The 24,396-nt window shown below is 39.8% G+C and overlaps 1 protein-coding gene across 6 annotated transcripts in view; it reads left to right on the top strand.

Annotated features, from left to right (window-relative positions):
• Window positions 1-24,192, top strand: part of elmo2 (engulfment and cell motility 2) — a 155,867-nt gene extending 131,675 nt beyond the window's left edge. For 4 of the 6 annotated variants that reach the window (XM_039776593.1, XM_039776596.1, XM_039776592.1 and 1 more), the window contains 4 exons: window positions 2,444-2,551; window positions 2,681-2,763; window positions 4,446-4,523; window positions 4,890-5,553. In XM_039776593.1, coding sequence (XP_039632527.1) covers window positions 2,444-2,551; window positions 2,681-2,763; window positions 4,446-4,523; window positions 4,890-5,090 — 470 coding nt within the window. In that variant the 3' untranslated portion in view covers window positions 5,091-5,553. Of the gene's footprint in view, window positions 1-2,443; window positions 2,552-2,680; window positions 2,764-4,445; window positions 4,524-4,889; window positions 5,554-23,496 lie in introns of those variants that run through there. The other 2 variants (XM_039776595.1, XM_039776594.1) reach the window with 2 other exon arrangements.
• The last annotated feature ends 204 nt before the right edge of the window (window positions 24,193-24,396 follow it).

Below are 24,396 nucleotides of genomic sequence, written 5' to 3'. Positions count from 1 at the left end.
CCTGCTCTAAAGTTAATGACTCCCTTTTTCTTATATTTTAAGCAGTCATCAGCAGTCATTCACAATACATTTGGTCATAGAGCGTTTCTTTTCTGACATATTCCGCAGTGTTTAAGAAATATAGTGTACAACAGTGTGTGCCTTTATGTCCTATACCAGGATTTAAGCCATTCATTATACTTTTTGTACCATGCCCATTTTCACAAAACAAACACAGATAGCACTTTGAAGAAGACCACCTTGTCAGATATGCTGCAAAGAGCTTAGCAACTAGCTCTTTCAGTTTGTCATGCAGAAAGGTAGTTAGCCCACCAGTATGTCATTGTTCCAATGCGTATAATAACAACACACTGTGTGAGACTCTCTATCACTGATGCAAGCCTACATGTCCAATTCAGGGTAGTATTTTGCGTGAATATCTTTCCATCCATTTAACTTTTTATTATTTAAAGAATACAAAGTATTGACATCAACTGAACAAAACCTTACAATTACTACAGAATGTGAATGAACTTTTAAAAACATTTTTCCTTTTTCCCAATTAAAAGGAAAATCCCCGTTCTGTGGAGTGCCTCAGTCCAGGGTCAGCGTAAATGCTGAACTCTGTTGGTTATGAAATCCAAATTCCATTTGCAGATGGTGACACTAAGTCACAGGTTGAGAATATTGGTGGTCAGCTTTGATGGTAACAGTGTTAAATGATGAGCAGTAGTCTTTATTATCCAAATGTGACATGATGGTATGGAGCATAAGTGAAATGACATCCCCCGTGGTCCTCTTGTAACAATATGAAACTGGAGGTGATCATGACTGACTGTACTGTTCTGTTGAGTGTGTCCCAACACTAATCTCTCAAAGCAGTTCATTATAATTGGAGTGATAGCTTCCGGCCCGTCATTAGAGAGCCCATTTTGCTTTCTTAGACACAGGGATAATGGTTGTACTTTAAAAGTAGATGGGGACCAAATATTTTCTCAACCAGATATTAAAGATGTCACCAAAACATCAACTATATGGTCACTACACCTTTTTAAAACACTGATATTCCATCTGGACCGGATTCCTTATAGACATGAACTTGTTTAAAGGTCCTTATGTTCTTTACAGAAACAAATATGACATTTGGTAAGTTTGTTTTCCTAATAACAAATAATGAAAATGCTCAACCAGGTATTGCTAATTTTCTTCTTAACACGCATTTTTAACCTAAAATAGCCTATAACTAACTGAAGCAGAACTGACCCAGTGTGGGGTGAATAAAATCCAAACTAGCATTTGAATTCTTGGAACAACCTTTCATCCACATCCAACAAGAGAAGCAAAATATGCATTTAGTTCCTACCACCATTCTTGCCTACCAGCTCAGAGTTAATGTCCAGCTCAACCAAGTCTTATAAGGTGCTGGACTCCACAAAGGCAAAGGTTGATGCCCCTGGCCAATATGTACATCATACTCTGCAATTATGTCCAATAATAATTCATCCTGTCTCCATGTAAATGGAGAAGAATTTCCTTCTGTTCAGCTTCTTTTACTAAGAGACGTCTAGGGGTATTCCTCTAATTTAGTATAGTGTTACAGAATAGCTAACACTTTTCAACCAGCTCAGCGACCCTGAAGTTGAAATGTCAGATTAGCTGGCATCTCACACAGATATATACTTTCTGGAAGACAGTTTCCATGAAGTAGGTGAAACTATGCAGTGAAATCCTTACCACCCTATGAAGAATAATATACTGTAAATATAGACTGAATGGAAGATCCTCTATCAGTTGTTGCTATATGTGTCTTGGGCCTTTCTTGCTGTTACTCCAGTTCACTTACAGCCTGTTGTGCAACTTAATTTATTATTAAGAAAGATTTATTAAATTCTTGGCCTTCCTTTGTCTCTATACTTTTTTTTGTCTTTTCCGCTCTCTCTGTGCTCACTTTCTGTCTATGAAGTGTACAGTATGGTTGATCTCATTCACTTTCAGATTAAACTTTCTGTTGCCTTCTCATATGTATTTCCCTTACTACTACAAAGTATGATAAGTTTGCTTATGTAGTACAAATTTCTTATATCTTCTTTCTAGTTTTCCTCTATGACTATACTTTTAAATGACAATGACTTAACTTACTGTTTCGCCAGCTGCCACCTCACTCATGTGCTACTCAGGAATTGCAGGCATCTTCAGTCACAACCAAACACATGTTCACCATTACACCTGTGCAGATGAAAGAAGAGTAAAGTGGTTGTTTAGGAGCGAGTGTTGCAGACAAAGTTTAAATCTGCATGTAACAAGCCCCATCCTGTAATTATGACTATGTCATGTTCTTGCAGCACCCTCTCCATGAATTAGTCCATCATCTAAACACTAACATCCAGTTGTAAGTTTTGACAGCAGGCCTTTCTGTGTATGCTTTCTAGTAGATCTAATTTAACTTTTTCTATTTTCTTTACAGAAAAATTTTGGTTCTGCCGTTTGTCACTAAACCATAAGGTTCTTCATTATGGTGACCTGGAAGAACCACCACAGGGAGAAGTTCCCTTTGAATCATTGTCTGAAAAAAGTAAGTGAACAACTAAAAAAAAATCTTATAAACCTCCACTACAGCAAGACTTAAAAGTTTAAGGTTAAAAATGCTTTCCAGGCATATTTTATTTTTTTGTCACTGTTGAAACTTTGATTCTCTGTCCAGTTCCAGTTGCAGATATCAAATCAGTAGTAACTGGGAAGGACTGTCCTCATATGAAAGAGAAGAGTGCTCTTAAGCAGAACAAGGTAATTTCACACTTCATTTTACTGTCAAAGGAGGAGGTGCATATAGGATCTTGGAAAATATGCCAGGATACAACAGGATTGCAGTTATCCTTAGCACAAGATTATTCTGCAGACAAACTAGGATTTATAGGAGAAGCATGCATTAGGGATTGTGTTTACAGATGCATTTGATATACGTATATAACCAGTCCATCATTAGACTATTGTAAGTTTTGAAAGCAGGCCTTTCTGTGTATCCTTTTTAATAGATCTAATTTTACTCTATTTTCTTCACAGAAAAATTGTGACTCTGCCGTCTGTCACTAAGCCATAAGGTTCTTCAACCTGTAGGGAGACCCCACTGGTGCACAGAAAAAGATGTGCTCTATTTACATTGTCAAAGTGAATATATAAATTATTTAAATTGACCTAGACATGCTTTCATAAAGGCAAAATTATACTATAGTTTTTTTAGTTGTAACACATTGAAACAAGTACGCATAAGACTGAAATTTAGTTTTAGCACAAAAATCTCAAGCAAACAGAATACAGAATGAACAGAAAAAAATCCACAAATAGATTCATATTTAATTCAAGAGTAAAGAAGCAAAACTGAGACATCTAGCAGAAATAGAAACAATAATAAAAATGCTAATGATATGACAACAGTGACTGACATTTCCATATAATTTGAAAGGCTAGGCAATGTAATTGTGTGGTCAGTTGCAGAAAATGCAGCACTTAAATCTAGAATTATAGCATCTGGGACACTTCCTGTAAAAACGGGGAAAACGGACCAAAAAAAAAATAGTCAAATAGATGTAAATCGTAATAAGAGTAAACAACATGGGAAGATTATGTCACCAAAACCAAAATGTGAACGAAAACACTTTGTCAAAAAATAATGTTTGGGATAATTACCAATGGTCAAAAAATGTAAATTCCTTTAGGAGTTATCCAGATGCTTTGATTGTGCCTGTTCTGCCATGTTTTCCTAGCAGTATCATGACATCAGAAGCGATGCAAATATGGCCATACCAGTAGTAAACAGATATCCATAAAATACTTTTGCTTAAGAAAAACAAACTTAATAAACAATAATCAGAAAACATGAAATGAGTACAAAATAACCTGGATAATCTGAACATCATCAATAGATATCAGTAACTAGCCATGTTACCTGTCAAAGACAGGCAATAGAATACATTTAAAAATGTTTGATATCTCTTTTTCTACATGTACCTTTGGGGCCATTGACTGGTATCCTCGTGTGTCTGAAACTCTCTTAACCATCACTCCTGGTCTTTAGTACATTTCCATAAAGCCTGTTTCTCAGACTTTGTCATTTTGAGGCATATTGCTCTCCTCCTGTCTGCTTTTACACTTCTTGTCTTTGAAGGTGTGCCTCTCATGCCTTTACTCCTCCTTGCGTGTCTCGCACTTGCACTTCCTCTTACAATTACATCACCAAACCCAAACTGACCAATCAGATTGCTTGGAAGAGCTAGACACACACACACACACACAGATTAGCGTTTTAATATGTATTAGATTATGTATGTTTTTAATTACTCTTATGTTAAAGATTGGCAATGTTTTTCAGTAGATTTTGTCATGGAGAATGGTGGTAGAATTTACTATGTGGAAAATAAATATTGCAAACCCTCAAAATTAAGAAACGCTTACTCTACCCTTTCTTGTAGGAGGTGCTAGAACTTGCTTTTTCTATTCTCCACGACCCAGATGAGGCTTTGAATTTCATTGCACCAAACAAGTATGAGGTAATAGTTTAAAATAAGGTTCAACATCAACACATTTTTATTATTATTTCCTTCAGTAAATGGGAAACAGCAGCCCACAAGTCAAAATTTTGTCTTGGGTCATCTTCTGATATGACTCCTCTGATCTTAAGTTGATCAAAGGTAAAGTACAACAGTGCACTGCAGATAAAAAAAAAACAAAAACTGAACTGCTTGTGATATTCATTCATTCTGCTTTCCACATGTTATTAAAATTGACAGTGCAGTGTGGCTACTTTAGCATTTTATTTAATTTTTTCAAGTTGTCCAGAGAACCTGTTTGACATAAATTGTGCTGCGCTGTATAAGCATTAACATTCCATTTCTTCTCTGCCATGTCCTCTGTAGTACTGTATCTGGACTGATGGACTAAGTGCACTTCTGGGCCGAGAGATGAGCAGTGAGCTGACTCGCAGTGACCTTGATACTCTTCTTAGTATGGAGATGAAACTTCGACTTCTTGACCTAGAAAACATTCAGATCCCTGAAGCACCTCCTCCAATCCCAAAGGAGCCAAGCACCTATAATTTTGTTTACCACTATGGCTGACATGACACAAAGAGCAGGTGAATAGTAAGATTTAAATTAGTACAGTGATGGTCAGGAAGAGGCTATCCAGTATTGTGCCCTCTGTAAATGACTAATACCACACAGAAGTTGCCTCTCCCCAGGTGCCTGCAGGGACAGCATTTTACTGTGGCTCCATCAACCCAGGATTCAGTACAGAAGCTGAAGTCCTTGTAAATCTGTTAAAGATTGCTCAGTCTGCTTTTTGTCCTGTGTCAGAAGGTATGCACAAGCATTGTAATGTGTAAAAGCAGGGGAAGTTCTGATATGTAATCAATTTCGTAGTTTCCCTAATCCAAATGAGAATTCACATTTTCAATGGCTAATGGGCTATGAAGGTTCATGTTGAAGTGCAAATGTGAAAGTAAACTGGGGATTATAACAACTATGGTGCGAATAAAGAATGTGAAAAATGTCATGGAAATAAAAAATGCAGAAAGCCTGATATTTACTGAGGAACCATTTTATGCCATTTGTCTGCCTCCACACTGCCAGATATTATTTTCTTATGACTTGGGGACAAATAAAGTATAATCTATCTACATGAAAAAGCAAAGCAGTACATTGTGGGATGTGCTGCCCAGAGCTTTAGCTTTCCATTTCATTTTTGACATTTAATGAGTTTCCAAAGATATAGCAGACAGTTTATGATTAAACATGTGTGACTGAAAGCAGTGCTTGAAATTTCTTATTGGGTATTTGATTTGGGAGCTGCAGTTCTTTGTTGGCTCGTGATTGGAGTTGTAAAGTGCCAATGAGAGATTTCTTTTCTTTCAGTTTTTTATTGATAATGCATGCTACCAATGAAATCGTTAATTTGTTACGTGGCTATTTAATTTATGCCATTGAGTTTTAATTAAAGGCTTAGTTTCCCACATACTTGTGCTGCAACTGATGAAATGCTTTCTGCATAAAGGTGGTGTTCTTCTGTTTCTTGAATGAGGATTTGTGGCACCTGTCAAAGCTTCTGTTTTTTGTAAATTGAACTAGATACGTGGCACACATTATATTTATATGGTTTTTCACTTGATTTTTAATACAGCATCTTTAGCACCCATTAAAACCAAAATCTCTAATGTAATTCACATTATGAGATTTGTAGAAGCAGTTTTACCTTAACCTTTTCTACACATTTTGTGAACTGGCTTGTATGGAATCTGATTATATTCTAGAAGGTTCTAATTCTTCCTGTTGAGGAGAATGTGCTTCTCTCAAACCAGTTAATTCATAACTTTTATATTGAAATCTAAAAGAGTTCAATACAAAGTTCCTTTTGCAATTTCTGTTTATATACAACAATAAAATATTCACTTCCACTGCTTTTACAATTTTTACTTATCCTATGAACAGTTTTCTAAAGTAGCTTCTTTGTGCAACTTGGCCTTCAGCTACATTACCACAGAGAAGAGAAGTGTAAGTTGCAAGTTAATATGAATTATTAAAAGTGTGTATTTGCTCAGATTTGACAGTGTTCAGTTTTGGGAGAATAAATTCTGCTTAACTTGGAAATTGTACAAAACTGTTGAGTTTTAGTTGTAAAATGCATATGCAAAAATGAGAGAAAAGGATAATTATTTAGCAGAATCAAAGATTGATACATTAACAAGAATTTACTACAAAATATGCTTTTTGTGGCAAAGCAAAGAATATTCATGACAACAATGGACGAAATGCCTGTTCATCACAGGGCACACTCACACTGGGCAAGTACCTGTAAATAATCCACATAAACATAGGAAGAACGCACAAACTCCACACAGACACTAGCCAGGCTGGGATTGTTAATACAGGATTGCTGACCTGTAAATACACATCGCTGACTACTTTATCACACTTCCATTCAATAAATACACGACATATGAAAAATGAGTGGTCACGTCTGTAAAAAATAACATTCAATTGATATTATAATTGGTCCATTTCTTGTACTGGATGATATGAGAAAATTGAGAACACTAAACGTCACAGTTGTTTCTGTACTGTGGCTGGAGCAACAGTCAGAATGATAATTCTCCCATTTGTTGAAGTTTTTTTTTTTTGGAAAGACAGAATTATCAAGTTGACATTTGTTTTCCTAAGCTTGAATAAGAACAGTACATTTAATAATGATGGATTATTTAAAAAAATGTAGTCTCTAGGCTATTTTATCAATAAACATTTATCAGTGGAGACATGAAAGGATTAATAAATGACCAAAGATATGTCAGTTATTTTCATTTTGAACTCATTAGACGGTACTGGGAGTTTTTAGGCAATCTAGTACAACAATGGATTTAAGGTACAAGGCATTTTTTTGTAAATTAATACTAACATTCTGTTATTCACTTAATGTTACTAAAGTGTAATGCACAAAGAGTAAATTGTAGTTGCTTAGTGGTACTACATTTGGAGGCCGACTTCCAAGTCAGCATAGAAATTTCATGAAATCGTTTCTACTGTTAGGGGAATTCACCTGATATGTCTAAGTAAAGTATGTGCTAGCTGTTCTCTTGAAAAAGCATTCTACCCATCCATTTTCCAACCCGCACAGGACACACACACACAAACACACACTAGGGCCAATTTAGAATTGCCAAGCCACCTAACCTGCATGTCTTTGGAAGGAAACCCACACAGACACGGGGAGAACATGCAAACTCCACGCAGGGAGGACCCGGGAAGTGAACCCAGATTTCCTAACTGCAAGGCAGCAGCGCTACCACTGCGCCACCATGCCGTCCTACTCTACATTCTATTTATTTTTATTAATCAAAATAATAGCTAAAGCTTGAACTGTAGAAGGGATTTCCATACTATTTAGTTTAACTAAAGCAGGCATCTACAGTTTACGAAGTGGTTTTAGAATTCAGGAGTGTCTATGATATTATTATACTTTGATGAATGCTTTGTGAGACCAGAATGACATTACAGAACACAATTATAATCCACTCAAAACTAGTTCAGTTCCTCCTTTCCCCTTGACTTGAATGCACTTTGCAGAGTTTGGCAAAGTTCCTAAACATTTCCATGATTTTGCCACACTCTTTACCACTGTTGAAGACAGCAAAATGTGGTTATTGCCCTTTAATACAGGCACACCTGGAAAATGTGACTCTAATTTTAGATCCAACTATTGTCTTTATCGAGAGGTAGAATGTGGATTTACACAAATAAGAGGTAAAAGTCCAAGTGAAAATAGGACTACATAATATAACATTTTTTGGCCACATTTTGGGATAACAAAACATTTCCTCCAGTTTCAATGAAAACAAACTCTTGTAAAATTTCAGCATTCTGAAAAAAAATAATTCGAATTTGTTGCACTGACTTTGTTGCACTGCTGGTTAGAAATTTTGTATACTGTAAATTAAAATGCACAGTCTAAGTGATGCTGACTGTAGACTACATCTGTTCTACACAAGATGGCCAGTTTGTTGGGCACTCATGCCTTATAGCACACTGCTCCTGTATTTGACCTCGGGAATGTCACGTGAAGTTATGAGTTTAGCTGAAGTGTGGCACGATGATGCCCGAGTATGTTGACTCCCATACTATAGTTGTGAAAAATCCACTGTTAGTGAATCTCCACCCCAGATTTCTTTTCTACTGCATCTAGCAATTGACAGTTAAACTAATGACCTGGTGATTAGGGCTTCCAGTAAATGAAGTTGAATTAATGGACTCATTTCAGGACTTTCCTGGCTTTATCACATGAAGTGTTACCCTGCTGAGAGGAAAAAAAAACACACAGATGTGGCCATCAAGAGATCTGAAATTAAAATGTTACTGTCCTCCTTCTGTAAAAGGATGCCCCAAATCCCATGTCTTAAAAGGACACTATGTGCCATATAACAACACCCATACTATTATATTACTACCCCTGCAATCATCATCTGCCTGCGTTGTTGACAACTGGCAGGATGGCCATACAGCAAATATTAGTCCGCCCTACAGCAGGATTCACAAAACCAGGCAAAACATTTTTCCAGTCATCCAATGTTAAATATTTGTGCATTTAAGTCTATATAACATTAGGTGACTTTTGCAGTGATTTTCAGTCGTAGACTTCATTTATATAATCTTAGAGATTCAGAGGTAGTCGGCACTGCTTTCCCATGACGCTTATCAATGAAGGTGACCTATCCAGCAATTCACTACAAGTAGTCTGCAACTTGTTAAGGTAAAATGAAACAGGTTTGACTTTGTCTTTAGTCAGAGGGGCAGGCTGTGTGTGCTGGAGAGCTGACAACCCCTGAATGCTCATGCGGAAGTACCATGCATAGGATGTAACAACAGGGAATAAGGAACACGGGTGTTTTGATCGTCACAAACAGTCTGTCTGATGTTTTGTGTTTTACAAAAAATGAAATAAAAACCCTAGACTGCTACTCAACATGGCGCAGCTGTTTAGCCCTCGTACCGGACAGGCTTCATCAGGCAGCATGTTATCATCTGTCAAAAAAGAGGCGAGCACAGCTGCACTGGGAGGTCACTGATTTTGTAGTCATTTACATTGAGGTGGCACTGTGACGTAATTAGTCAGTGCAGTCGGTAAATCTAACATAATCACGACAAAATGTTGCACAGTGTGACGTTGACTTTAGCTTACTGCACTTCCTTGAGTCAGTTAGGTCATCTGCCACCATACCCCAATCGTGACAGGTTATGAGGAATTGACTTTGTTTTTTTTTTTTTTATGGGATTACTCTTTTACTCAACTATCAGTACTGTTAAGTTTTTGTCGAATTTCAGGTTCTTCTCGCGATGCAATATCAATTCTACAAGTTTTCCCCCTCTGCATTGCTACACATACATTACATCGAAGACCAGTCCCCCTTGAAGTTTTGAGTGTGTCAATTGACTTTTTTATCTAATGTATACCCAGGGGTTTGGGGTCCCCATGGAATTTGAGCACACTGCCACCAGTAGGCAGCCATTTAGTGGTGGTCCTCAGCTGCTGAAATGGAATAAAGCTGGTATGCAGTCCCACTTTAAGCACTGGTTAGCTGACTACAGCCCTTCTCTTACTCTGTACAAGTTACGTCTGCCTCCATCACTTTTTGCATGATTGGCGGTTGTACTGCAACATGATTTCTGTTGGCTGATTGTTTTTGTTTTTTGTTGGCCTTTTCATTAAACACCTATTACAGTGCTGAGCACAAAAATTACAGCATGGATAACAGTGCGGTGCCCTGAATTGTGTCAAGTTCAAACCCAATTAATCTTTATCTCTTAATTGCAAATACAATGTGTATGTAACTGCTTATCTGCTTTTAAATAGCATTATGTGTTGGCGTTACTGACTGAGCAATCAGGCTAATTACACCTAATAAAGAGGCCACTCCATGTAGTTATGGGATTGTAGAAGAAAGAGAGTATGGTGGTTGTTTAATTTGGTGATATTCTTGAAATCTCTTCATTTTTTCTTGCATTGCAGGCAGGCACTGTAGTGACTAAGGTACTGGACTTTAAAGCACAAGGCACAATTCCCACTTCTGTGTGCCCCGAGCCAGTCACGTAACGTGCTTGGGCTCCAAATGTAAAAAAATGCCTGTAAACAGTTTAAACATTACATATATAAGTAGCATTGGATAAAATCATGAGCCGGATATACAGTGATAATCACAAAGCTTAAGACCATGTCACATTTGAGGACTTTTCCAGAGATTTTCAGTCATAGTCTTCATTTATGTAATCTTAGCGAGTCGGTGACAGTCAGTGGCATACTCTTGTTAACCCAGTTCCCTGATGTGACATGACAAGTGACTCTGTCCAGCTAGTCTGCAACTCCCTACAGTAAAATCTAACAGATTTGATTTTGTCTTAAGCCAGAAGTCCAGGCTCGGTGCACAAGAGAGCTGACAACCAATGAATGCTCATCTGGAAGTACAATGAATATAATTCTGTGATGATGAATAAAGAATGTGGGAGTTTTGGACCACACAAATGGAAAGGAAGCTCATCTGTCTGAGGTCTCCAGTTTTACAAAGTTTAAAAAAAAAACAAAAAACAGAAGGTGAGGTTGTGGCCGAGCTCACCATAATCCACTAACCGTATGTAAAGCACTGGCACTGTCAGACAAAGGGGCAAGCAGGACCGTGCTGGAAGGTCGGCACACAGTTGCTAAATGTGACTTGGCCGGAGTCATTTAAATTGGCACGGTCCAGCGACAAACTCAGTAACTGTGGTTGGCAAATTGGACACACTGTACTGACTAGTCACATAATGTGAGATCAGCCTCAGCTAGGTTTGACGGTCTGCCATTCTTCCGATTGCACTTTTGTATAAACTTCTGTTGTTAGACTTAGTCAGGTGAAAGTTCGTTCCAAAAAAAATGCAGTGGCCCTATCAGTAAATACTATTATGTATTTCTTTGTGTTCCCTTAATCTAAGAGAAAGACTCATTCACTGGAGCAGCACTTGCCAGCCGTCCCGAGCCTTAATAATCAGAGGCGTTTAGTCATTAGTGACTGTCGGCTCCACCACTGCATACAGCACGTGGCTGCTGCCATTGCTTGGTTATTCACAATCAAAGTGTAATCAGAAGTTTGGCAGACCGTCATCAGTGGCATATTTGGTATCGGAATATCGGGTACTCAACTCTATCAAGTGTGCCTGCTGTATCCGATCTGGTGAAGGTTTCTAATGGTTAAAAAGGGGTAGAGCTGCTGCCATTGATGAACATGCTGCAGTCGAAATCCTTTTGTTCACTTGTTGATGCTAACACACATATTAAACATTTCTTAAAATAGAATTTTAGTGTTTTACATGGTATTGCAAGAATTAGGAAAAAAGTTTAAAGTAATATAATGAAAAAGGACATTCAAAAGTAATTCACAAATGGCACTTTTATTTTTATTTCTATTCGAGATCCTACTAGGCCTTCTAAGGCGTTATGCCGATTTGCAGAAGGCGTGCCAGCTCACTTTGATCAGAAAACCAATCTCTTCTGGGAAAAGACTTGTCAGATGGCAGAGTTCACTACTTTATTGGTACAGTGGAGTTATCCAAACTGTCTGTTAGGCAACTTGTTGCTAACCTTGATCTAAACACGTATAGTGAAAGAGTTCTTGTAACACTATATTTACTGTAATTGTATAAAAAATGTATACTTTATGTTGCCTTAATGAGACCATTGTAAACAATCGTCTAAATAAATTCAGGGGTTATGTTGTATGAAATGTCTTGTGTTATTCTTTGACTCAAGCCATCTAAAAAGAGAGCAGACAAAATAATTTAAAATAAACATGAAAAAGGAGTTTAACTTTAACATAACTAAAGACCAATTAGAAATGTGGCTACAAAGAGGAGAGTCATACGTGATTGTCAATTAACAGCATGTGTCAGGAAGAAAAGCAGCCTGACGTTACAGGAAGCAACTAATGGGAAGCCAAAGCAGCAGCAGCATCATAGTCAGTGACAATTCTGACAAGAACAATCAAATCAGCCCATCAACCCTATTTATTCAACGTAGTTCTCCAAAATAAGTTAAAGCAGAGTTGTAAATGTCCCCAAAGAAATGGAGTCTAACCACACTACTTGGTCTTTATGAAGAAAACCTAACGTTTCTGCAAAATATACCTTTAGTAAGTTTATAACTGTGTCCCAGTGCTCTTGTTGCACAATTATTAAGTAGCAGCCGGGATCCACTGGTCTAATTCCCTTTATAATTTTAAACACTTCAGTCATGTCACCTCTTAATCTCCTTTTGCTTAAACTAAGAACGTTCAACTCCTTCAAATGCTCCTACCTCTTAGCCCCGGAATCAGCCTAGTCGCTCTTCTCTGGACTTTTTCTAGTGCTGCTGTGTCCTCTTTGTAGTCCAGAGACCAAAACGGAACACAGTACTCCAGACAGGACCTCACTGGTGCAGCATCTGCCTCGAATTGCACTTCTTGCATCGTGATGCATAACTTAACCTCCTACTAGCCTCTTTTTGGATGTTTATAATGAATCTACCGTGGCTCCCAGGTCCTTCTCATAAGTTTTAGACCTCCCATTGTGTATTCAAATCTAACATTGTGTAATATTTAAAATGTACTTACATTAAATTTCATCTGCCACAAATTCGCTCAAGCCTGTAACGATTCGGCATGATCTGCCATTCCACTGACTGTGTTCTGGGAACTTAATCAGCTTGTTGTTTGTCCAAACTTTATTTACAGGAGTGGTCCCCAAACTCAGTCATGGGGACCCCCATGGCTACGGGTTTTTGTTTCAAACACATTCACAATAAGTGATAATACCGGAGAATAACTGATCGTATTTAGTTAGCTGGTCTTTTTTTTTTTCCTCGTCTCTCATTCCACATTCAGGAAAGTACAGCAGTATGATTTATACATTATAAAACATTTTAAAGTACTTCTATTTTTTGCTATAGCTTTAAACGTTTAACTCATTTTTTGTTGTGTTCCTCTTATTTTTTCCCTTATTAGGTTGTCTGCTCCCTTAATTGTATCCTAATAGTGGCAGTTAAAAAAAAAGCAAATGAGACTCCCAGGTGAACAACACTAAATGATGAATGGCTGCAACTGCTTCATTGTCAGCCCCACTAATTAGTCAATAATAGAAAGGCAGAATGGACATCAGGATGAGCATGAATAAAAAGTAAATTATCCACGTATAACTGCTTGATTTTTATTAAAACGTATTAACACGCTTACTTTTATAATTTCTTCATTGACCCCAAAACACAGTGTAACAGATTAGGGCTTTCTCGCCCCCTTGTACCCTCAGACCACACGTCAGACACCAGGTAAAAGTCCAATAATAATATTTATTATAATAATAAAGTGCACAAAGCACGCTCCTCTCCACAATTCTCAATATATAAATAAACAATAACCAATCCTTCAAACTCCCAGACGCTTAGCCACCCTGCCTCCCAACTCAGCCCGCTGTCTGGGAGCTCCCATAATCCTTTTATATTCCCTGACCCGGAGGTGTTCTAATCCCCAGTCCATGTGATCTCCTATCACTTCCGGGTCAGATAAAAAAGTCCTTTTCTTCACCCCGGAAGCATGTCATTCCCCTTGTCCATGTGACTCGGACGTACTTCCAGGGCGTAGGGAAAATAAACACTGTTCCTCCCTGCAGCGTCTCCTAGCGGCCCCCATGGTATCCAGCAGGGCTGTGAATAAAGACTCCACTGTCCATAATGCCCTGCTGGTCTTCGGGGCACCTCCATACTGCAGGGAGGGCTCCACCTGGCCGGGATGAACAGATACTGGGAAATAACAGCTCACTTAATTAGACTACGAGTCCAATTAAAAAGAGATGTTGCTTGGAAGAAAAACCTGCAGCCTCAGGGGGTCCCCAGGACCGAGTTTGGGAACCACTGGTGTACAGTATATTCAAATAGCAGAAGCACCAGCACAGATCCTTTTTAACATCAACTAATCCTAAGAACGTTCCTCTCACCATTGACCTTTGCTTCCGGCGTTTAAGCCAATTTTGGATGTGCATTCTGACAGAGCTGTGAATTCCCACTTCTCTTAATTTGATCACAAGCCTTTCAAACGTGGTAGCGTATCAAAAGCTTTCTTAAAATAAGCAATATCATGTGCACCTCTCTGATTGTATGCGTTTGTTGCTTTTTTGTAGAATCCCCACCATATTCGAGAAACGCAATCTTCCCCATCTAAACCCACGCTGACTGCTCACTATTACGCCAGATTCGATATGTGATGCTTGATCTTTCCCCAAATAACTGCCAATAATAAGATTACTGACCTATCGCTACTTGGATCAGCTCAGTCACCTTTTGTATGTTGCACAACAATTTACTAGTTTACAATCCTTACAAATTTTCTTAGCGTAAAGTAAAATGCATGCCAAGGGTTTATACAGTTAATGTCCAAGCAAACCTCCTTGTTAAATGGTCCTAGCACTTTGATGCTAGCCTTCTCAATGTAAGCAGCAGTACTCCCTCAACAGTTTCTAAATCACCAAGTACGTCCTTAGTAGCAACCGCTGGGACGGAAGGGAGGCATCTTCTTCACCTGTAAAAGCTTCAGAGACACGTGGAGCTCTTGCTGTTCACGGTCGGTATGCTTTAGTGTGAGCCTACTGTTTGTAATGCACTTCACATGTGCACTTGACTTCTGCCTCGACTGTTCTTTTACTACTAAAATACATTATTGGAGGCTTTTAAGAAATGACTAATGTGAAAAATAAATCCAAGCCACTTTAACCATTGATAACACAGCAGCTGCCCGAGGTGTGTGTGTCTTCGTTACATTAGGTCACTCACTTTTATATGGACACATGCAGTACGTCATCCAAAAGTCAAAGTCAAAGTCAAAGTGAACTTTATTGTCATCTCAACCATATACAAGTATACAGATAGACGAAATTGCGAAGCTCAGGGTCCACAGTGTAACAACATGATGTGCAAATAGTAAATTAAAAATAGAATAAAAATTTTAAAATTTATAATTAAAACACAAACAAACAAGACAAGACATTGTGCAAAGATAGGACAAACAAGTAGCAGCAATATTGATGTGTAAGATATGTAATATAATAAGTAAATAAATAATAAATAATAGATATAGATAATACAGAAATTATCAGTGTATGATAATAGTTGTTTAAGACGTGTGTAAACAATGACAGGTCAGAATGTTTCATAAATCCTTAGAGGTCAGTATGAGATTTTCAGTTCTTTGCAGGATAGTGGTTTTCATGTATAAAAGTTCTGTTTTGTAGAGGAGGTTGAGGCCGTGTGGAAGGTCCCAGGGGGCAGCCTGGTGTTAAGGAGTCTAACAGCTTGGGGGTAAAACTCTCCTGCAGCCTCGCAGATTTGGCTTTGATGCTGCAATATCTTCTCTTGGATGGCAGAAGTGTGAAAAGTCCATGTGAGGGGTGTAAGGGGTCCTGCACAATGCTGCAGGCCTTGCGGACACAGCGTTTGTAAAATATGTCTTGTAGTGAAGGGAGAGGCACCCCAATAATGTTCTCTGCTGTCTTCACTATCCTTTGCAGGCGCTTGCGGTCGGATATGTTGCAGTTGCCATACCAGACAGTGATGCAGCTGGTCAGGACACTCTCTATGATGCCTCTGTAGAACATGGTGAGGATGGAAGGGGAAGACGTGCTTGATTCAGCCGCCTCAGGAAGTGTAGTCTCTGCTGGGCTTTCTTGATTAGTGATGAGGTGTTATGTGTCCACGTAAGTTCCTCAGTTAAGTGCACACCGAGGAACTTGGTACTCCTAACAATCTCCACATCTAAACCGTTGATGCTGAGCGGGATGTGGGCAGGACGTGATTTTCTGAAGTCCACGATTATCTCTTTTGTTTTGTCGACATTGAGAGATAGATTGTTGTCTTCACACCATGCGGACAGCCATTTCACCTCATCTCTGTATGCTCTTTCATCATCCCTGCTTATCAGTCCCAGCACCGTCGTATCATCCGCAAACTTGATGATGTGATTGGTGTTGTGCGTGGCTGTGCAGTCGTGAGTCAGCAGGGTGAAGAGCAGTGGACTAAGCACACAGCCCTGCGGTGCTCCAGTGCTCAGTGTGATGATGCTGGAAGTGTTGTAGCCCATCCGAACTGACTGGGGCCTCTCTGTCAAGAAGTCCAGGATCCAATTGCAGAGGGTGGTGTTTAGGCCCAACCTGCTCAGTTTTACCACCAGCTTTGGAGGGATGATTGTGTTGAAGGCAGAGCTAAAGTCTATGAATAGCATCCTGACATATGTGTCTTTTTATCCAGATGTGTCAGGGAGATGTGAAGGGCAGAGCATATGGCATCCTCAGTTGACCTGTTTGAGCGGTATGCAAACTGAAGAGGGTCAAGGGAGGCAGGGAGATTAGTCTTTATGTGTGACATGACTAACCTTTCGAAGCACTTCATTATGATTGGTGTGAGTGCAACTGGTCGGTAGTCATTCAGGCATGTCACTGATGACTTCTTTGGCACTGGTATGATGGTGGTCGACTTGAAGCATGTTGGGACTGACGACTGGCTCAGAGATGTGTTGAAGATGTCTGTGAGGACACCAGCCAGTTGACTTGCACATTCTTTGAGCACAAGACCAGGTATGTTGTCAGGTCCTGCAGCCTTCCTTGGATTGACTCTGGATAGAGTCCTCCTCACATCTGTTATGGAGAGACAGAGTGCTTGGTCAGTGGAGGGAGGTGTTGCTTTTCTCGCAGGCTCTTTGTTCTGTGCCTCAAACCGTGCAAAGAAGTTGTTCAGCTCATCTGGAAGGGAGGCATCACCATCACTGCTGTGTGGATTGGGCTTGTAGTTTGTAATTGCCTGAACACCCTGCCACATACGACGTGTGTCTCTGGTGCTGCTGAATTGTTTGTTGATCTTCTGCGCGTATGCCCACTTAGCTCTCCTTATAGCACGAGACAGGTTGGCTCTGGTCACCCTAAGGGCGGCCTTGTCTCCAGATCTGAAGGCTGCATTTCTGATCTTGAGCAGCTTGTGCACTTCTCTTGTCATCCATCCCTTATTATTTTGCAGTTTCTTGGAAAGAAAAAAATCAAAAGAAAACAAGTAGTCAGCGTGACAATAAGCACACAATATCTAACACCTTTTCTGTTTCTTAATGTTTTTGACCTTTAGAAAAAGCAATATGCCATTAGAAGGCCTCACTGTGACTGTGACTGCCAATTCAGAAGTCTCTCACTTTGAAGTCATTTTGGTGTGTGTTTAGATCATACGCTGTGTATGTCTGTCTATTTATTTATTTAAAGAGCTTCTTGCAGAAAGCCAAATTTCCCCCTGGGGATGAACAATGTCCTATCTACCTAGCTATTTAAAGAATTCCTAAACATCACATGTTACAACTTATGATAAAAGTCAATATATGAACCAAGGTTAACTGCATTAGTCAGCAAAGAAATCACCTTCAGCACTCAGACCCTAAACCCCAAAACGCTTGAAAAACTTCCCAAACCACATGCTGAAAGAACTTCTTTGTTTGAATATTTCTCTCCGACTACCTTTTAAGATTTCTAATATTTCTAACCGCGACTGTCATGTTCTCATTATCCCTATGGTTAGTGCTGGAGTTCTTTGCCTTCTGCAGTTGTTATTTCTCCATATTTGTCCTCCTTATTTTATTACAGCTTGTACATTTTGCATCAAACTTGTCTGGCACTGTACATAAACTTGAACCACTGCTTCTTAGCTGATCAGACACTTTATGTTTTTTAGGTTAGGTGTCCCTAATTACGCTGTGTTTACCATGTCATTATTACCTGTATACTTACAGAGTAACTAGCTGTGTAACACATTGTAGTGTTGTGGAGTCTTCAGAAAGGCAGTCAGAATGTAAGACTTTATTGCACAGCATAGAAAACAATTGCAGAGCACATAAAGCCTGTCTCAGTTCATGAAATGAGCCCCGAATATATTACAATTCTTATCCCAAAATGGCCCCCCTTCCAGACTAGTTTCCCCAACATCTACTGTATAGAGGTTCCCATGATGTTGTCCCCACTCAGCACCTCTACCCATAACAATCACCTTCTCATAATAATATTCTTGCCCCTGAAGATATCCCCATGACAGTCTTCTTCCCAATAAACCTTCCCATAACAATATTGTTGCTGGCAGGACATATTTGCCATCTGGCGATAAGCATCACCTGATTATCCCTCCCTTCACTCTTACGGCCTAATCCTTAGCTGATAAGATTGATGGCCGTTCAGATGTTAATCAATTCTTAACTTAACAATTAAGTTGAGATCAGAAGGACCCATGTGTGAAAACTGGACAGCCTAGTTATCATTCCATTAATGATGACTTGTTGCACTAGCATCCTATAAGGCCAAGGCTAACATAATAGGCAACTGTGCCAGTGAGTGGCAGCGCCCAGCTTCACTGATAAGAGCCAAGCAGCGAACAACCTTGACACAGTGCTTCACACTTAAGAGAGAGAAGGAAAAAGACAAGCCTGTAACAATTGCTTCTTTAAGCTCACTCATATGTGCTACTATATCTTATTATTATCACTAAGCTGTATAAAGAAACATTGCCATATAAAACTTAAATGCTACTATATAAAAATAATATAAAAGCCCATGAATGCAGACACGAGTGCTGTTAAGTCGTGGCATGCAGCTGCCTGGTGGTCTGACAGGCTTACATCACGGCACATGTTCAGGAAAAAGTCCCTTAACTCTCGATAATCAACTCTTAAGCCCCTTGAGTGTTTAAACTAACTAATATCGTAATACATTGTGTTTTAATTTTATTGCCTAAGGTATTGATGAGCCCTAATGATTCTAAATGCCATTTAATTGCTTATATGTTTTATACGCTAGCTGAAGAGCTTGCCCTTTACTCCCACAGGCAAAGGCCTTGCATGCAGTTTGTTTCGTCTTCTGTCAGTAAGAAGTTCTGCTCCTGCATTTCTCAAAACGAAGTTTGCCGGCTTGCTTCCTCAGAGAGCATGATGACCTCGTCTCACAGCTCGACTCGCACAAATTCAAAACATGGCAAGTGAGAAAGACAGGCAGGCAAGAAGCCCCACTAAAATAAATGGCGTCTATTCTAAACTACGTCAGGGCTAGTATTTTCATATTTAAGCACACTAAAACTAATAATAAGGCATATTGATCCCTGATCAAAAATCTGGACAAGCAGCTCTCTAATTTCAGTGGTGTGAAAAACTATTTGCCCCCTTCCTGATTTCTTATTCTTTTGCATGCTTGTCACACAAAATGTTTCTGATCATCAAACACATTTAACCATTAGTCAAATATAACACAAGTAAACACAAAATGCAGTTTTTAAATGATGGTTTTTATTATTTAGGGAGAAAAAAAAATCCAAACCTACATGGCCCTGTGTGAAAAGTAATTGCCCCTTGTTAAAAATAACCTAACTGTGGTGTATCACACCTGAGTTCAATTTCCGTAGCCACCCCCAGGCCTGATTACTGCCACACCTGTTTCAATCAAGAAATCCCTTCAATAGGAGCTGCCTGACACAGAGAAGTAGACCAAAAGCACCTCAAAAGCTAGACATCATGCCAAGATCCAAAGAAATTCAGGAACAAATGAGAACAGAAGTAATTGAGATCTATCAGTCTGGTAAAGGTTATAAAGCCATTTCTAAAGCTTTGCGACTCCAGCGAACCACAGTGAGAGCCATTATCCACAAATGGCAAAAACATTGAACAGTGGTGAACCTTCCCAGGAGTGGCCAGCCGACCAAAATTACCCCAAGAGTGCAGAGACGACTCATCCGAGAGGTCACAAAAGACCCCAGGACAACGTCTAAAGAACTGCAGGCCTCACTTGCCTCAATTAAGGTCAGCGTTCACGACTCCACCATAAGAAAGAGACTGGGCAAAAACGGCCTGCATGGCAGATTTCCAAGACGCAAACCACTGTTAAGCAAAAAAACATTAGGGCTCGTCTCAATTTTGCTAAGAAACATCTCAATGATTGCCAAGACTTTTGGGAAAATACCTTGTGGACTGATGAGACAAAAGTTGAACTTTTTGGAAGACAAATGTCCCGTTACATCTGGTGTAAAAGGAACACGGCATTTCAGAAAAAGAACATCATACCAACAGTAAAATATGGTGGTGGTAGTGTGATGGTCTGGGGTTGTTTTGCTGCTTCAGGACCTGGAAGGCTTGCTGTGATAGATGGAACCATGAATTCTACTGTCTACCAAAAATCCTGAAGGAGAATGTCCGGCCATCTGTTTGTCAACTCAAGCTGAAGCGATCTTGGGTGCTGCAACAGGACAATGACCCAAAACACACCAGCAAATCCATCTCTGAATGGCTGAAGAAAAACAAAATGAAGACTTTGGAGTGGCCTAGTCAAAGTCCTGACCTGAATCCAATTGAGATGCTATGGCATGACCTTAAAAAGGCGGTTCATGCTAGAAAACCCTCAAATAAAGCTGAATTACAACAATTCTGCAAAGGTGAGTGGGCCAAATTTCCTCCAGAGTGCTGTAAAAGACTCATTGCAAGTTATCACAAACGCTTGATTGCAGTTATTGCTGCTAAGGGTGGCCCAACCAGTTATTAGGTTCAGGGGGCAATTACTTTTTCACACAGGGCCATGTAGGTTTGGATTTTTTCTCCCTAAATAATAAAACCATCATTTAAAAACTGCATTTTGTGTTTACTTGTGTTATATTTGACTAATGGTTAAATGTGTTTGATGATCAGAAACATTTTGTGTGACAAACATGCAAAAGGATAAGAAATCAGGAAGGGGGCAAATAGTTTTTCACACCACTGTAAATTGTGGAATAACAATTACAATTGAGTTACAGCGTTACACTGCATTACACAGTAAGGACAAGGTAATTACACCTAGTTACTCTGTAAGTGTACAGGTAATTACAGGGTAAGTACAGCGTAATTAGGGACACCTAATCGTTTTTTCATGCTTCTGCTCCAAATCTGCTACAGTTAAATTTAACATTTAGTTTATACATATTTACTCTGGACACTAGATTGTACATTTAACCACTTCAAGCCCCTAAATTCTGTTCTGATTTTTACGAAATACCAGATCCAGATAGACTTCTTCTTTCTAGAACGCTGTACTAAAAAGACAGTGTGACAGATAGGGGGCACTATCGCTCCCTTGAACCCTTGTCCAATACGCCAGACACCAGATAAAAGTCCAAATGTTGACTTTATTTATACAGCACAGTGCACAAAGCCCCCACTCCTCTACAATACTCATTAATTCACACTAACAATAAAAAATCCTCCACACTCCCAGACGCGTTGCCCTCCTACCACCCAGCTCAGCTCGCCGTCTGGGAGCTCCCACAATCCTTTTATAGTCCCTGACCCGAAAGTGTTCCAATCCCCAGTCCATGTGATCTTCCATCACTTCTGGGTCAGATCAAGAGTCCTTTTCTTCACCCCGGACGTACGTCATTTCTGCCGTCGCTCTGCCTATGACGCACTTCCGGGTTACAGGGCATATATGACTCTTTGCTCCTCCCTGCAGCTCCCTTTTGTGGCCCCTGGGGTATCCAGCAGGGCTGTGGATGAAAACTCCATTGTCCATAATTCCCTGCTGGTCTTCGGGGCACCTCCATACTGCAGGGAGGGCTCCATCTAGCGACCTGGGAGTATTGGCCGGGATGACAAGACGGCCAAAGACCACAGTATTCCTCCCCTAGCAAAAAAACCCAGGTTTTGAGCGTCCTGTCCCGCGAGAGACATCTTCCTCCAAGGTGATCCAAAAGTCGGGCCTCGGCGATGCAGCTGACACTCCCGTGCAAACCTAGGAGGAACAGTGTAAGAATAAATATTTTGATCCCCTGCCCTCCTAGGACAACCTCTCCACTCGTGGCCCGGCCTGCGGCATTCATAGCACAGCCACTCACTGATTAATCTGGTACATCGGTTAAGAAAACTGTCCCAAGAAGGCCAGGCTCAAAGATAATCACTTCAAGTACCAAATACAGTATGAGCAAACATGATAAAGCAGAGACTGCAAATTGTGACTCACTGACAAGGAGCGATGGGCAATTCACAATGCCACAAAAGTACACCCCTGCCCCAAAGTTGGGCACAGAATTGAATCAGCACCTCAGTAACCCAAATACAACAAAAACTGTACCTTGTGATCTTAGAAAGGCAGACATTTATAGCAAGGCTGTCATTCATAAACAGTCTGCATCAAACCTGGTGCAAGGAGCACAAACTATCAGGCCTTACGTGAACAGAGATAGCCCTGGAGTGGAAAGCACAACAACAATGAGAGAAAACAAAGGAAATGTGGAAATAAATCAATAAATAAATAACCTATGTGAATCAGGAGTGCACTTTCCCTCTGTATGGCTTCTAATAAGTTGAATGGCTGACTGCCAGTTTAAAATACAAGTGTTAGACGAACCATTAATCTGTGCCGCAGATATTTCAGACAAAATAAGATATAAAAGGAGGTTTTCCATAAATCAAAAGCTAATAAGCTAGAAGACTTCCAGCAGGAGGCTAATTAACTAAAGCCAATTTAGCAATAATTGTGCCTAAGAAGAATACCCTTTGCTGAAAATAAGAAAGAGATACAGCAGAAAAGTCCAAAAGAAGGAATAATCGAGGCAATAAAGTTATTTTATAGGAGAGAATAGATGAAAGAAACTAAGAAACATCACCCAAGAAAGCCCTAACTGTGGGAAACTCCTAGAACATGTGTACAGAAGTACCTAGGGACATACAGGAATAAAGGGAACACAAAGGGTCAGCTGATAAACTGATAAACGATATAAACATTTAAATTAAGTTCATTGGTAATTGGGGTTCTTAGATGCTAAGGTGATATTCTTAAAGCTCATATTCCAATCAAGAATAATGAAAGAGGGGCAGTCACATTCCCAAACTAAATTAACAGGTAACGTTTTAAGAGTGACTTTCCGCTAGGTTGTAAATAGAGATATGCTTTGTTTTAGGAGACAGATTGAATGAAGGACAGCAAAGGATGAAAGGGTAAAGAAGAAGACAAGGAAGCACAGTGAGACTTAAGAACAGACCTCATCTGAAGATAAAAGAAAAAGAAGACGATGGAATAGAGAACTCAGACCTTAATAAACTGGAATTTTCAAAGCCCTAAGCCATGAAAGTTGTTGCCCAGCATGGAAATACGGCACTGCCTCCAGGCCGGAAAAGCAATCGGGTTGCCACCAATAAGCAACAGGGCCCAAATTTAGTGAAAACTGTCTCGATTTCCGAGAGACAAAAGGGAGAATTGAGAGAGATCTGGGGAAAACCAATTTGACTTCAGTTGGGAGTCAGGATATGGGAATATTGGGAGGTTCCCACCAGCACCAAACTGATCTTAGTGTAAATGCCTAATGATACATCTCCAAATTTGGAAAGGCTACACCCCCCATCTAACTTAGCACGAATTAAGGTGGAATGTCTAATGGAAAGTTTTTTACCATTCCAAAGAGGGTAACAAAATTAAATCGGGGGGCAATGTTCGTTTTAATAATAACCAATCGGGACCTGAACGATTGGGGCAAAGAGGACCAGGAGAAGAGAGAGACGTTAGCACCCCTGAAGATACGTTTATAATTTAATGAGGTAATGTTATGGAGAGACACAGAGACAGACAGTTAGGAGTACATGCTGATATAGCACATTGCTGCACCCACCACACAACAAACCAACTCAGGATCCAGATTAGGACCCGAGTGCAGCCATGCGATGGGTGACACCTCAGCACCACACAGGTTCAGATGGAGTGGACCAGTGTGAGGTTTTTTATGGTGGCTGGAGGGCCTGTTCTGCCACCAACCCCCAGGTTTTTCCCTGCAGGTTGGAGGGCCTACATGCAGGGATGGATGCAG

This window comes from Polypterus senegalus, chromosome 14 (genome assembly GCF_016835505.1).
Source record: "Polypterus senegalus isolate Bchr_013 chromosome 14, ASM1683550v1, whole genome shotgun sequence".
Taxonomy (NCBI): domain Eukaryota; kingdom Metazoa; phylum Chordata; class Cladistia; order Polypteriformes; family Polypteridae; genus Polypterus; species Polypterus senegalus.
This window is presented reverse-complemented; position numbering and strand designations above follow the sequence as displayed.